General features: G+C 41.4%; 1 protein-coding gene across 2 annotated transcripts in view; it reads right to left on the minus strand.

The window, feature by feature from the left end:
- The window catches only part of RSU1 (Ras suppressor protein 1), a 204,845-nt gene that overhangs the window by 97,873 nt on the left and 90,694 nt on the right, over positions 1–16,278 (minus strand). For both annotated transcript variants that reach the window (XM_019973109.2, XM_019973108.2), the window contains one exon: positions 5–137. In XM_019973109.2, coding sequence (XP_019828668.1) covers positions 5–137 — 133 coding nt within the window. The remainder of the gene's footprint in view (positions 1–4; positions 138–16,278) is intronic.

Raw genomic sequence — 16,278 nt, forward strand, 5'->3', positions numbered from 1 at the left:
TTACTATTTGTACGTCTCGGAGCGGATGTATTCAAAAACATGGGACACGCCAAGCTGGAACTGGTCAGCGATAGGGGTAACCCAGGGATTGTTCTCTGCTTTGAATATCTGCTTCTGACCAGTTAAATCCAAGTTTCCTAAAAAGACGGAGAGAAAAAAAAATGAAGGTCATCTAACCAACAGAAATCAAATTCAAGAAGTAATTCATGCCCAGTAACCACAGCACAACCTTAAGCATCTTCTGAGTCATTTGTTTTAAAAATATTTAGCCCAAGTCACTGCTAGTCTACAAGCCATGTCAGTGATTGAATACTGACACAAGAGATTAGGAAGGAAGGGAAGGCGATGAGGAGAGAGGGCAGAGGGAGTAGAAGAGGTAAGAAGGAAGTAAACTTGGAAGGAATTCACACAAATGTAGCATTTGCTTCATTTTTTCCAGTATTTGCTAAACGAACAAAAACGGCCTTCCAGGATTGAGAGAACCCTTAATATCAGGACATCCCCCAATTTCACCTTGACAGTGTGCATCACCATCTGTCCAGTAAGACTGAAACCTGATCCAATCAACACCGCTTTTCATCAAAGCAGGACACAAGTGAAGAAAAATGAGAACACTGCCCATGTAAAACTACTACTGCCTCACTCGGGTACCATAAGCACATCTCAGAATCAGCACTAAACGCATCTCAGTAACATGGTTAAGGGTAGAGATGCACACATATATATCCTACCTATTCACAAATTACCTGTAAAAAGCATTTCCTCCTTTGATTCTCCAGCAGTCCCTAAAGTCAGTAATTGACATCACTTTACAGGTAAGAAAAAACACAGAAACTTGGGGAAATTAAGTAATATCTCTAAGAACAGACAATGTAAGAGTAGGGATTTGAATCTAAGCCTCTGACTCCAAATCTCTTATACATTTCTACAGTGTTTGGTGACGCTAACAGGTTACATGTCAACCTAGATCAACCAAACATGAGCTAATGAAGGTAGCCAGCATCTGGGTACCACGTGTTGCTGAATCAGTTGATTATGTATGTTTTTCTGTTTGGCATATTTGAAAATGGAAAAGGGAAGTGTGAGAAAGAGCTTCAAAGAACATGCCTGCCTATGAGAGAGACAGACAGAGATGTTACACAGTAGAGCTGCATGTGGTTTAAATGGCAGTCAGCTGGTTCACCAACTTCATTGCCCTCAAAGTCCTACGGAAGACGTCCATTTTCAGACCCCTGGTCTACAGTTCTAAGGTTTTTGAACACAGACACCTAGCAATTATTCTTTACAGGACACAATCCAAGTACCATTTCTGTCCTGTTCCGAGGCTCCAACTGCCAATTTTGTCATAACAAATAACTTCAGGATATGGGAAACATATTCTAAGGATGCAAGCACTGCACAAAGCACAGCATTTCCCACCTAATCTGAACTTCAGAAATGAGAAGATAACGTTTACTAGCACAGTGATGCAGTATTTCTTCTTAAAACAGAAGAAACGATGATACTCTGAATCTGCCTTCTTTTTGTTATATTGACAGACCTTGTTGTATCAACACTTCACTTTATTGTGCTCTGCACATACTAATTACATTTTTTATAAAGTAAAGGTTGTGGCCACCTCACATCCAGCAAGTGTGTCGGTGCCATTCTTCCAACATCACTTGCTTACTTTTGTATCTCTGGGTCACATTTCAGTAATTCTTCTCATATTTTAAGGCTTTTTAACGTTATTATTTATGTTATGGTGATCTGTGATCAGTGATTTTTGATGTGACTACTACATGTCACTGAAGGCTCAGATGATGGTCAGCAGTTTTTATCAGTAAGAAAATTTTTAATATTTGTTTATTTTTGGCTGCACTGGGTCTTGGTTGCTGCGCATGGGCTTTCTCTAGCAGCAGTGAGTGGGGTCTACTCTCTAGATGAGGTGTGCAGGCTTCTGATTGCAGTGGCTTCTCTCGTTGCCAAGCACAGGCTCCAGAGCTCATGGGTTTCAGTACCTGTGGGTCGGGGGCGCTAGAGCTCGGGCTCAGCAGTTGTGGCGAATGGGTTAAGCTGTGGCATGTGGGATCTTCCCAGACCAGGGATGGACCCGGCAATGGCAGGTGGATTCTTGAACAATGAACCACCAGGGAAGCCCGTCAGTAAGACATTTTTAACTAGGTATGTACATTTTGGGGCTTCCCGGGTAGATCAGCTGGTAAAGGATCCACCTGCAATATAGACAGACCCCAGTTCTATTCCTGGGTCAGGCAGATCCCCTGGAGAAGAGATAGGCTACCCACTCCAGTATTCTTGGCCTTCCCTGGTGGCTCACACAGTAAAGAATCCGCCTACAATGCGGAAGACCTGGGTTTGATCCCTGGGTTGGGAAGAACCCCTGGAGGAGGGCATGGCAACCCACTCCAGTATTCCTGCCTGGAGAATCCCATGGACAGAGGAGCCTGGCAGGCTACAGTCCATGGGGTCACAAAGAATCAGACACAACTGAGCAACTAAGCACAGACACAGCACATGTACATTTTTAGACGTGACGCTGTTGCACAATTAACAGACTACAGTATAGTATAAATAAAATTTTTATATGCAGTGGGAAACCAACAAACTTGAGTAATCTGCTTTATTGTGGTATTTGCTTTATTGTGATGGTCTGAAATGCAAACTACAGTTATCTCAGAGGGGTGCCTGAATGAACGTGAAGCTATTCGGAATAACAGAGGAAAAAGAGACCAATGGAAAAGTGATCCCTATTTCATAAAATGCTTTTAAAGAAAACCGATATTATGAAATAGTAAGAGAGTAATCCATCATGATATTTCCAAAGCTATTTAAAATCTGCTGGTTAAGTACAAAAATAAGCAGATACATTTCTCTCCAAGATTATCAATATTGTCAATTTCCTCATCTTAATGGTTAAACATCATTAGTCAGATATTAAATCACTTGGGAAATTAACGGGCTTTATTCTCTGCACCATGAGTCAGAAAACTGCTTGGGATAAGTGGAAATGCAAATGTTGCACATACTGGGTTTAGCCAAGTACCCTACAAAGGTGTAACACGGCTGGCAGTGGACTGCTGTTCATATATTTTGCTTTTATCTTTACTTGGACACGAGACAAGTTTTTCAGCTTCCCAAGAATCGAACTGATTGCTTGTTTAAATTCTGCTATAATGCTCATTTCCTCATTTGCTATACCCTATGTCCTCCTGTCCATATCATTGTCTCATTACTTCTTTTTCTCCAATTTCCACACTCCTAAAAATGAACAGAACAGAAGTTTCTGGGGAAAGTCTTAAATTTACAAACAAGTCTGTATTTCTGAAGTGTCATGTTTAAGTTTTTAAACTATTTTTCGGCTGTGCCACTCGGCATGTGGGACCTTAGTTCCCTGACCAGGGACTGAACATGTGCCCCCCTGCACTGGAAGCTCAGAGTCCTAATCGCTGGCCCACCAGGCAAGTTCCTGACATGTCGTGTTTTAAATGCACGGTATATTATGTTGTGCAGTATAGACAGCACATCCTTAGACAGCACGGTCACTGAGGGAAGGGCCGAGTGACCAGGTAATAGTAACGACAGGGCAGAAATTCACTAAAAAGTTGGGGGGTTACTAGAGGTAAAAGCCTCTTTCTTAAAACATTCACCTAATTGACAGCCTACACTTACTCAATATCCTCCTCCTGCCTCCGAGCCCTGCCCACTTACATTATCAGGGAATCAACTGTGAAAAGAAATAATCAATGAGACCTTTGGAAAAAATACGTCTTCTAAAATGGGTAACCAAAAAAAAGAAAAAAAAAAAGCCATGAAAAGCATAAATTACATAAAGATGTGAACTAATTCCTAAGCAAAGGAGATTTCCCTGATAGAGGTGTTTCTGCTCTAAATATCTTTCTTCCTCATCCCCCCAAATTGGTTAGTCTAACAAAAAATCCAGTCTAACTTTCCCATGGGTAGAGTGTATCTGATGAACAAGCTTCCTGGACTCTGTCATTCACACACATTACCATGAACTAACTTAACTGGACTGCTTTCCTATTTAACCTCTGGTTCAGATGGGTATCACAGGAAAATGACTTAAAAAAAAAAAAAAAAAACTCTGGGGAAGGAGGAGGGTCAAAAGAGGAGAAGTAGCTGTGTCTGGAGCACAGAGGATTTCTTGGCTTGCTGTATTTTCAAGGCTCTGGGTCAGTGTGAGAGCAATGTGGACCAGGGAAAGTTTCAGAAGGACCCCACAGACAGGCCTGTTTTTCCAAATTTGCCCAGGAGAGCAGGAGAGGAAGACTACTCTCTTCTTTCCCAGCCTGCATCACCAGCTCCCTCCCACCCAGGTGCAGGGTTTGCCTGAGACAGACTGGCTTCTGGGGCCACTTGCTGCAAGGCCTCCACCTAGACATCTCTCCTGGAGGAATGAAATACAAAGAAACTATATGGGACTAAAAGTAAGTTTGCGCAAGCACAGCTGGGGCAAACATGGACGAAAGATACAAAAAGACCAAAAAAGCCCTTTCGCCACTTCTAAAGAGCCTGGAGCAAAAACTAGGTGTTGGCAACTGCAAAAGCAGGGTACTGTGCTCCCTACCCTGCCCTCAATACCACCTAAGTGGTGGGCAAACCACCTAAGCCACCCCTCCAGCCCGATCCTTGGACACACTCCTGTCTTCACCCCATATAAAGAACCAGGTCCCTCACCCTTGGGGACTGAGCAAGGGAATCTATTACTTGTTCTCACTCCTCCCTGCTGCAACAGGAGCCCCGATAAAGCCTTGCCTGAATTTGGCCTCTAGTCAGTTTCTACTGATTGGGGAAGGACACGAACCCTCATTGGCAGACATGCCCACTAATCCAAAACTACAGGTATGTTATGAACCGGTTTTAATGGATCATCCTTGAAATCAACATACAGGTACAGGAAAGAACAGCCTGTACTCTCCTACCAGCAACCTACAAACCTGCTTTCCAATGTACCTCGTCTCATGTTCACTTAGTAACAGCCTCTGACTAAGCCTGTAGTCTTTTTAATGGTAATCCTCTAAAAATAATGTACTTAAGTTCGATGCTCCCTGGTTGCCACATATGGAAAACAGACCTGGGGGAATAACGTCAAGAAAGGAGGTCAGCTCTGTACCCTGGACCCTCTTGTCTGAGACCTCGAACCCTCCAGAGAGCTGTCAGTCCCTAGCTATGTCTCTATTTAAGCACTATCAATGGAGACACAAGAGGCAGAGGATGACGCTAATTACGCCTGCTAACTGGAGCACGCAGGACCTGCGGGATGCAAGCTGGACGTGGTTGATTCGGGGAAGAGGAATCTTATGCTGATGAAAGTTGGAGTACAAAGAACGGACCAGAGGCTGCTTGTGAGCATTTTTATTTCTATCACTTCAAACTCATCTGTGCACTCTAGCTGGAGGAGGGGGATGCTAGAGGGATGGAGTTACCCTCCCCCACTCCCATTTATTTACCTTAGTGTCAAACAATCCTCACTCAGATTTAATACCAAACTTCAGATTCACGGGTGCTTCATGGAATACTGGAACTGGGAAGCCTAGCAGAAAAGCATGATTCATGTTCACTGACATGGGGTGTGTGTGTTGGGGGGAGGTGTGAAAAGACCACACAGTAGCTTTGTGGTGGATGCTATGCTTTTTTCTTAACAAAGAACCACGAAACCCATGCTTCAGGTCCACAGCGCACCTTAAAGCAGGCAACTATTACAGATGACAGAGATGGAAACCGCACGAGCCAGAGCCTGCGCCAGCACCGACTCTACGAGCTGTAAGCAGACTCAGTGGAAGGGGACATGCCTGTTTTATTTTCTGAGTTAATGTCACTGGTGAAGGATGCAGTACCTGCTTCGGTGCAGCTGCGATCCTCCCAGCTGGCTTGGTGTCTCTCGCTTTCTCACCTCCCTCTGAACGAACGCAGCAATTTCAGAAGAGGGTTAAGATAATTAGAAGAAAGCTCGGCCATCATCCCATGTGAAAAGCTGACACCTGGCTCCTGGGGGCCCGGCAACAAGTTCCTCCGACCTCAGCCAAGCTCATCCATCAGCTGTCTGAGGCGGGTTCCCTCTGCAGTAATAACATGCAGGGAGCATCTCAGCGTCCCGTCAGTCAGGCTTCGGGAGCCCTAACTTGCCGCACGCTTGGCTGGCTCCAGTTAGGAGTCCTTGCCCATCTCCTTTATTAGAAGCCTGAGCAGCGCTCCGGTGCTGTTCTAACAAGGATCAGGCAGCAGGATTAAGCACTGTGACAAAGAGGATCTAATAAGCTAGAAAGGGGTGCACCCACGGACATGCTGGCTGCCTCCCAGACACACATTCCCTCTGCTCGCTCTCCGGTGGGGAGGCCCGGGCCATGTGGGGAGCCAGCCCGCACCGTGATGAGCGGTGACCCTCTGACCGGCACTGCCCTTAAGATCCATCTGTCACTCACAGGCTGCTTCTGAAATTGCAAATTGGATTTTCCATTTTATTACCTGCAAAGGCACCACATGTACTTCATTCCAGAGCCTCGAGTACAGCAGCTCTGCCATGCGACTGTATTTTGTAAAGGCTAAAGAAAGCATGGAAAACAAGCATTCCCCTGGCTAGTGATACATGTGACCGGATGGAACGGGCCTTGTGGCCCCACTGATAAGCAGACTTGTTTGCATGTATAGAAATGGGTTGTCTTCATAATCCTACTGATAAGAATTCTTCCTGAATACTCCAAATCCTGAAACGTGTGGCCAGGAACATCATTTATTGCATATTAAGCAATCAAGGCAACCTGGGCAAATTTTTCATGTCATTGAGGCATCATTCCCTCCCTCCCTAATTCCAAAATCTGCGGAGCACTTTTTAAATGAGTGCATCCTAACAGCCAGGCTCCCTTGCTCATGAAACTCTAAGGCCATCGTCTAACAAGGTAAAACTAGCAAACCGTGGCTGATGGGGTACTCTATCATCAGTATACTGGATTTGCCCAAACTCAGGAAACTGATTCGCTGCTGAAGGGGTCTAGATGGGACATTATGACAGCTGAGAGATCACCTCTGCTCTGCAGTGAATCCACACACAGGAGCTAACCACAAGCAACTCCAGCACAAAATAAAAGCGACATTCAGGGCTGCTCCAAATATAAACAGATATTCTACATGTAAATCCCTAAGCTTATTACTATGTAAGAGGCTTCTAATTACAGAAGTGCATGATGACAGCTGGAGATGGAAAGCTTCTATCTTTTTCACTTCTTCAGCAACAAACTTTACTGAATGGAAAACGAGCATAAGGCTTATAAAATCATGCTCACATTGGAATAATAAATGTTTGCTATAATAAAACACTGGAAACAACCAGAATGTTCAATAGGTGAGAAGCAGAATAACATGGCTACTCAATGAAGTGTTATCAGGTTATTAGAACAAATGACAAAGACTTGTATGTTTTGATTTAGGAAGAGATCTACACCCTAATTTTTAAAAATTCGGGGTATACTAAGTTTGTTATGATTTCATTTTTGAAAAAAAAGGTATAGAAGAAAGAAATCTCATATTAGGTATATGAGGAAATGTTTAAGTGAAAAAGAGAAGAGAAGGACACATATCAAATTGTTAATATGGGTTTTCTCAAAGAGGGGAAATGAAGGTGGGGAAGGGATTTGAACTCACAGAATAAAAGGTAAATTATTTATTTCCTTTCTCAAGAACTCCATGTGATTACAAGTATGAATTATTTTTACAATTAAATAAGAATAAGGTGAATGAAAAGGATATCATCAGAAGTAATTCAAAATATAAGACGGATGCTAATTGGTACAAAGGCAGTGCCTTTGATTTAAAATGGCATCATCCCACTGCAGGAACAGCCTGATGGTCTGCTAAGCCCTAACTGGATTGAGAAGCAGGGTCTGAGGCTGCTGCTTTTTCTGGGCATCATCGATGCAGTCCAAGTAGGCTGGAATGTCTCATGACAGCTCTCAAATTTATTCTGTGGGGAATTCGAGGCCACACTGTCATTCTGGCAATTGTCTGCTTAGCCTTCTGGGAACACATTTTTAAAACAGGCATTTAGCTCTCTTAATACATATGATGCACTGCTGCTTTGTGAAACATACTAAAACTGTGACTCTTCCGATCTAGTCAAGGGAAGCATACAATTTAAATGAAAGAGATTTTGTAAAAAGCTCAACACCCTGCCAAATGGCTTCAACTACAGCGGCCTCTGACTTACGCATGTATTGTGCGGAGGAGTCCAGAAGCCCTTTTAAAGAATGAAGAAAAATATCACTTTACAGTTTTCCCCAGTGCCCTTCTTGGCCATGTGACATCTGTGTTCCAGGTTAAGATGGACTAGAAAAGGGTCTCTCAGTCGCTGGTAAATACAATTCCCCATCAACAGAGCCATGGTCATCCTGAGGGCTCACCACCATCGCTGCTTTATTCAGCAAGTCCCTGTCCATGGAGGTCCAATGAATAACTCATGTGGTAAACCTGGCCTTTGTGTAGGATTTCCCCATTATTCTTCTAAAGGTGGGAGGAAAAAACCTTACTTTTGCTTAACAGATGTCCCTTTTATTGTTTATATAACATCAAGAAGCATATTCTTTTTTTAAAAAAATATTTATTTATATATTTAGCTGTGCTAGGTCTTACGTTGCATCATGTAGGATCTAGAGTTCCCTGAGCAGGGATTGAACTCGGGCCCCGGCATTGGGAACACTGGATCCTAGCCCCTGGACCACCAGGGAAGTCCGCAGGAAGTGTATTCTACAGCCCAGTGGGTGTGGCTCTGGAAGCCACACACCATTCACTGGCTTTCTGACCAAATGACCTTGGGTAAATCCCTGTGTTTTCTGAGCTTCAGTTTCCTCATCTGCCAAGTGGGGTTAATGGTACCAATTGACAGGATTGTGGACAGGAGCCCAAAGGTGTATAAAGTCATTCTCTACCCTGGAAAGCACTACATCAATATAAAATGCTCTTCATTATTATGCTAAGCGAAATCTGCAAAGGAGAGAAAAATGTATACTGGAAAACAATTTGCCTAAAACAGAGATTCACTCAGGGAATTCATCTCCTGAAAGTTAAAGTCGCCCAGTCGTGTCTGACTCTTTGCAACCCCATGGACTATACAGTCCATGGAACTCTCTAGGCCGGAATACTGGAGTGGGTAACCTTTCCCATCTCCGGGGGATCTTTCCAACCCAGGGATTGAACCCAGGTCTCCCACATTGCAGGCGGATTCTTTACCAGCTGAGCCACAAGGAAGCCCAAGAATACTGGAGTGGGTAGCCTATCCCTTCTCCAGCAGATCTTCCCGACCCGGGAATTGAACTGGGGTCTCCTGCATTATATCTCCTGAAATAGAATGCAAAATAAACATACATTTGCCTGGTAGTACCCTTTCAAGGAAAAGGCCCCCAAGTTCATAAACTTCTCAAAGGTCTGTGATCAACAGTAGGGCCATGGGGCTTCCCTGGTGGCTCAGTGCTAAAGAACTGCCTGCCAATGCAGGAGACATAGGTTCAATCCTTGATCCAGGAAGATCCCACGTGCCATGAAGCCAACTAACCCCGCACATCACAAATACTGAGCCTGGGAGCCGCAACTACTGAAGTGTCTGTACCCTAGAGCCTGTGCTCTGCAACAAGAGAGGCCGCCACAATGAGAAGCCCGTGCACCAAAACTAGAGAACAGCCCCTGCTTGCTGCAACTAGAGAAAAGCCCATGCAGCAAAGACGGCCCAGCACAGCTGTAAATAAAATAAAAATAAGCGAAAATAAAAACAAAAAGCAGGGCCAATAAGAAATTTAGGAATGCTGATTTCATTCCCTAGAAGACTGAAGGGTGGCAGTCTGCAGCACCCCACGAGGGTCGGGTCCCAGAGCGCATTAGGTCATTCAGCGTCCTCCCAGGCCTCACTGTCCTTTCACTGAAGTCCCCCAGTTCAAGAACAATGTTCTGACTGCCTGGGAAGTTGGAAATGTAAGCACCAATGAGAAAGCCCCAGTTACCCCAGAGATCCCAAGGAGACATCCCTGAATATCAACAACATAAACTAGATAAATGGATGTTCAAGGAATAAGTTCCAGCACTCACAACTTCTTATAAGATCAATAAAGGTATCACACCCTTCGGTCATCTATTCCAAGTACAGATGTGTAAGAATTCTGAAACTGAAACCAACTATCTTATTTGATGAAGAGCAACATGATGTGAGTGGAGGAAAGACCTGACTGCAAAAGAAGTCAGCACATATGTGGAATCTAGAATAATGGTACAGATGAACTTATCTACCAAACAGAAACAGACACAGAGGTATGGAGAACAAATTTATGGACACCAAGGATGGAAGAGAAGTGGGATAAATTGGGAGACTGGGATTGACACATATACACTGCTATGTATGAAACAGATAAACTAATGACAACCTCCTGTACAGCACAGAGAACTCAGTACTGTGGTGACAAGTGGGAAGGAAATCCAAAAGAGAGGTAATGTATGTATCATACAGCGATTCGCTTTGTTGTACAGCAGAAACCAACACAATGTGGTAAAGCAACTACATTCCAATCAAAATTAATAAAAAATATTAAAAAAGTCAGCACATTTGGGTTCAACTCTTACGTCTCTCATTAACTACTCATATATCTGGTTTCCTCATCTGTGAAGAATGATATCGGGACTGATAAGTTCTAAGATTCCTTCCCAGTGTAAAACTCAACTAAATTTTTTTAAAGGAATTCTCAACATTCAAAAAAGCATTTGCATTTGTATCAAAGGATGGATGTTAACTAAACATATCGTGGTAATCATTTATAAAATATGTAAATCAAATCAGTATGTTGTATACTTTACACAGTGCTGTATGTCTATTTTATCTCAGTTAGAAAAAAAAGAAAAAATTATGCTAAGGATACATGGATATTCACAGTGATTTATGAATACAAATTTTCATTTATGCTGCTAGTGCTCCTACAGAACATCTGCAAACAACTCAAATAACTCAAGGGTTGGTTAATATATCACGAGACGCTCTTAGGATGGCAGAGTATGTCATCATACGGTTAAAAATGATTTCAAATAAAATGTAATTACATGGGATAATGGTCATGACACAACACTGAAGGTTGAAATGTAGGCTATAAAACCCACATCAGATGATCCTATGTTTCAAAAAAGTTTATATACATATGTGTAGGAAAAAGACTAGAAGAACATTCACACGTGCATACACAACAAGAGAAAAGACTTCTTTCTTCTTAATAGTGGTTATTTCTGAAGGGGAGAATCACCCTTTACTGTGCTTCCCAGTTATTCTAAAGCAGTGATTTTCAGACTTGAATGGGCATCAACATTTCCTGGAGGCCTTTGGAAAACCTCCAGGGTTTTTTACTTAGGCGCACCTGGATAAAACCCAGAGCTTACATTTCTAACAAGTCCTTAGGCTTCCCCGGTAGCTCAAACTGTAAAGAATCTGCCTGCAATGCAGAGGACTCAGGTTCAATCCCTGGATTGGGAAGATCTCCTGGAGGAGGGAATGACAACCCAACTTCAGTATTCTTGCCTGGAGAATGCCATGGACAGAGGAGCCTGGCGGGCTACATTCCATAGGGACCCAAAGAACTGGACAGGAATGAGCAACTAACACTTTCACTTTAGGGGATGATGATGTCTGCTCTAGGGACCATACTTAGAAAAAGTTTCCGTTTATTTATAATAATAAAAAAAAAGTAAGCAATCAAATGTTTTTAAAAGCTTAAATAAAGCAGCCCCCAAATATTAAATCTATTTAGAGTACTAAAAAAAAAAAAATCTGAATTTTCAGATACTACTACCAGTTCTATTAAGATGTTAAAAAAAAACACAAAAGCTTCCATAAAGTTGTGAATGCTAACATTAGTATCATCTGCATCATAATTATAATAGCAATTAACTGCGGACCACATATTATGCACCAGGTGCTGCTTCAGGAGCTCCACATTCTTTCAAGGGGTAACAACAACTGTGCCCGGAAAGTATCACTATTATCTCATTTAAAGAAGAAGAGACAACTAACATTCAGGGAGGCTGAGCCCCATATTCACGGTGGGATTCAAAGGCCAGGTTATCCGACTCTTTAAAAGCCATTGGTGTTCCCAGTACAGGACACTTAAAACATTTTCCTCTTTCTGCAAAAATGTACTGAGGTGTTGCTGGAAAAGTCAACATTATGACATGGTTTAAAGAACACCGAGGGACAGAAACAGAAAAACATCCTTTACCTCTCTCACAGGGTCCAGAATCCTATCATCAGAACCACAATCTAGAATCATCACTGTTACCTCTAGGAATTTTGTGTCTAAATTAAGATACCTGGGCAGAGGAATGTGTTTGGCTGATACGCTTTCATTAATATGACAGTCAATATTTTCAACAGACCCTGTTAATATAGAGCATGCACTTCCCTATTTAAGAGTCAGAAACAAGGCCAAGGGTTTTGGGTTTTTTTTTTTTTGTTTTTTTTTTGCTTAAATTGATCGTGTATTTTTTTAATTAATTTATAAAGGAGTATAACTGCTTTACAATGTCGTGTTAGTTTCAGGTGTGCAGCAAAGTGAACGAGTTATACGTATATGTGTACCTACTCTGTTTTAGATTCTTTTCCTGTACAAGTCATTACAGAGCATGGAGTAGACTTCTCTGTGCTATAAAGTAGGTCCTTATTAGTTATCTATTTTATATTTAGGACTGTGTATATGTCAACCCCACTCTCCCAATTTATTCCTCCCCTCTTCTCCCTTGGTAACCATAAGTTTGTTTTCTACATCAGTGACTCTATTTTGTAAATAGGTTCATCTGTACCATTTTTAAGATTCCACATGTAAGTAATATCATATGGTATTTGTTTTTAAAAAGAATAAAATCTTGTGTAATTACACACTGAACAAATCACTGTTTTAAAAATAATAACATTTGATTAAGTCAGAATTGTTGAGGAAAATCACTACATGCTTCAGAGAACTGAAATTATCCTGGGAAACTCTTATCAGAGAAAAAGGATGAACAGGTTTGAATCTGGGTGAGGAATCCCAGACAAGGCGACCGGGGCAGATCACAGGTGGTGTGTACCAGGGCCAGGGAGTGGATACTGGTATATTTCAATCGCCCTTTTTTTTTTTTTTTTTTCCTGGCAAGGCTTTCTTGGGGCCCCTGCTGCAACTGGGGACAGTGAGAACAATCAACAGATTCCCTTGCTTGTTGGCTCCCCAAGGGGTGGGGCAAGCTTGTTCCTTACATGAGCTGAGGGTAAGGGTGTGTCCAGGGCTAGAGGTGTGACTTAGGTGTTTTGCCCACCTCAGGTGGTTTTGAGTGCAGGGGGCATGCATAGTACCCTGCTTTTGCTCCAGGCTTCTCAAAAGTGGCAGTTGGATTTTTGGTCTCTTTGGATCTTTATCATTTAAAAGGAAATATCTATACTACTACAAAGAAATAGCCATGACTCATTTTATAATCGTCAGGGCTGAGTCAAAGTACTTCTGAGGGTCTCATGTGTCTCCAACAGTTTCAAAAGGCTGCCCTCTAGGGAAGGAAGGGGGTGGGAGGCAAGGAGATTATACCCCGTCTCTCCGATCTCTCACCACTTCCTGAACACCATAATATCTGCACCAAATGACAACACTGGATCCGGGTGGCCCCCAGATCTGAGGCTCCTCCCTTTTCACCCAACATCTGTAACTGCACTTGGGAGACTCCATATGTACAGATATGCTCACTAACTGACATAAAGAATCTGACCACACTCTGGTGATCCAGTGGCTAAGACTCTGTGCTCCCAATGCAGGGGGCCCGGTTTGATCCCTAGTCAGGGAACTAGATCCCACATGCTGCACAGGAATAAATATTAAATAATTAAGTAACAAATGTTAAAAAAGAATCCGACCACAATCCAGTTCTATGTTCTCCACATACAACTGGACACACATTAATGGAAGTTTGCAGGGTATGAGGGGTTGATGGAGATAAGAGTCTTAAACACATCTAGATGTGTACCAAATTTTCATTTCCAAATTACGTAAGAAGTGGAAATGACTTTAGTTCACAGGAGATAAAAGGTCAAATACACCCTGATTCAATCAGTACAAATATGATCACCTAATCTTAATAATTACCATCTTAATCACCTTCCCAAATGGCAACAATTTAAGAGTTTTAATTTAAACTTAAAAACAGTTGTTTAAAAAGCAGAGCGATTTTTCAGCCAATAGGACTGATGCTGAAGTTTAAATGTCACTGAAATACATGCCTAGGCATTTGCTCCTATGGAAGTATGAAATGAAATTAACTTTATTTTTTATTTATATATAAATACCCTTGAATCCAATTTTATTAAAGGTTAAGTAAGGGATCAGCCTACTACACAGAACCTAAACTTAAGTTATATGTAAAAATGGCTTGTTTCAGCTTTGCTTCTCACTCCGGAGCTTATATTTTTATTACTTTGGTGCCATGTGTTACACTCTCTGCAGAGGCTGTAGATGGTAAGAGTGCAGATATTATGCCACATAAAATAGGTACTAAGATAATTAAGAACTATGAGTGACACAAATGCTAAATCTACATGAATAAAACTGCAACAACTGTAACTTAATTTCCAGTGAATTCAAAATTATTCATGTTAAAGAAAAGGCAAGTGTGTTTCAGGTTATACATTAACAATCCATTTTAATCTGTTTTGATGAAACTTATTTTCCCATAAGTGTAGCAACTGTAACTCAGAAGAAAGATGCAATGGGGGAAAAAAAAAAAAAAACCCACAACTATGCAAAAGCAGTATTTCCGTGTGTGCAAATACATACATACACATGCATGCACATATACACACATTCACCTACTTGAGGACTTCAGAAACACGATAAAAGCAAAAACTACATATTATAGTGGAAAAGACATAGTAGAATATAAAGTAGAAAAAAACCTGATGATTCTACTTTGTTTTTAGTGTTATTCTTTTTTTTTAATTGGGGTACAGTTGCTTTATAATGTTTTATTAGTTTTGCTGTTTCTAACTTTTATAACTACTTTTTTTCAGTATAAGTGATAAAAGGCAAGTAAGTATCCCAAACTACTATCAACAAGAGTACTTTCTAGTCTGGTGCTAATCCAGAGTCAAGCCCAGGCCACAGACATAAACTAATGTAATTTAAAACTTTAACATTAAAGTTTAAGAAAAATCAAAGCAAAATAACTGTATAACTCAAGAGATAAAAGTACCAGCCTCCTAAGGATCTTAGACAATTTACCAGACTTGGTACATTTCACGTGTGAAAAAGCATTAACTATAAATAACAGAGAGAAAACGGAGTTTTGCCACAATTTGGGATTTGGGTGAGCATGATGACATCATGAATTGGTTTCCAGTATTTTTGGAAAGCCAACTGTCTTGGGTTAAAAATATGAAATACTGTCACAGTTAAACAATAAAAAAGGAACGAACGTACTATAATACTCTAACTCAAGGGAAAAAAACAATCCACAAATACAAAATCGTTTTTTAACATGTGAAGCTGTTACAGTGACTCAACTTGTTTACAAGAAAATAGAGCTCAAATGAGCTAATCCAGGCATTGGCACTTCTAAACAACTTCTCTCATTGCTACTGGTTTACAAAGTGTTGTTAATCCCAAGATCCCAGCTTGCTGTCAAATTACAGAGTATCCTGATATTCCTCATCATTATCATCATAAAAAAATTGTGAGAAAAAGGAGAAATAGAATTAATATATTTTCAAATGCAAAAGTTGTTTTAAAGATTAACGACATCCTTATGGAGTAAACAAATTTATATGTGCCTTTTCATACATTACTAATTTTTTTTAAGATTTTTTTTGTTGTTATTGATGTGGACCATTTTTAGAGTCTTTATTGAATTTGTTACATTATTGCTTCTGTTGTATGTTTTGGCTTCTTGCCCATGAGGCATGTGGGATCTCAGCTCCCCAACTAGGGTGTGAACCCACACTTCCTGCACTGGAAGGCAAAGCCTTAACCATTGGACAACCAGGGAAGTCCCCACACTTATCCTTTCACTTAATCTTCACGATCTGGAGACTTAAAGAGTTGTTCAAAAAGGAAAAAGGTTTTGTTTGGCCATAATTTGACATCAGCATATAAGAACAAATGGTGACTTACTGCTTAATCAACAGCCAGGTCCCCCTAGCTGACGATGTAAACGTGAAACAGTAAATGGTGATGTCTAGCATAAATACCGGAGAAGGCGATGATGGCACCCCACCCCAGTACTCTTGCCTGG

The sequence above is a fragment of the Bos indicus genome, chromosome 13, assembly GCF_029378745.1.
Source record: "Bos indicus isolate NIAB-ARS_2022 breed Sahiwal x Tharparkar chromosome 13, NIAB-ARS_B.indTharparkar_mat_pri_1.0, whole genome shotgun sequence".
NCBI lineage: Eukaryota > Metazoa > Chordata > Mammalia > Artiodactyla > Bovidae > Bos > Bos indicus.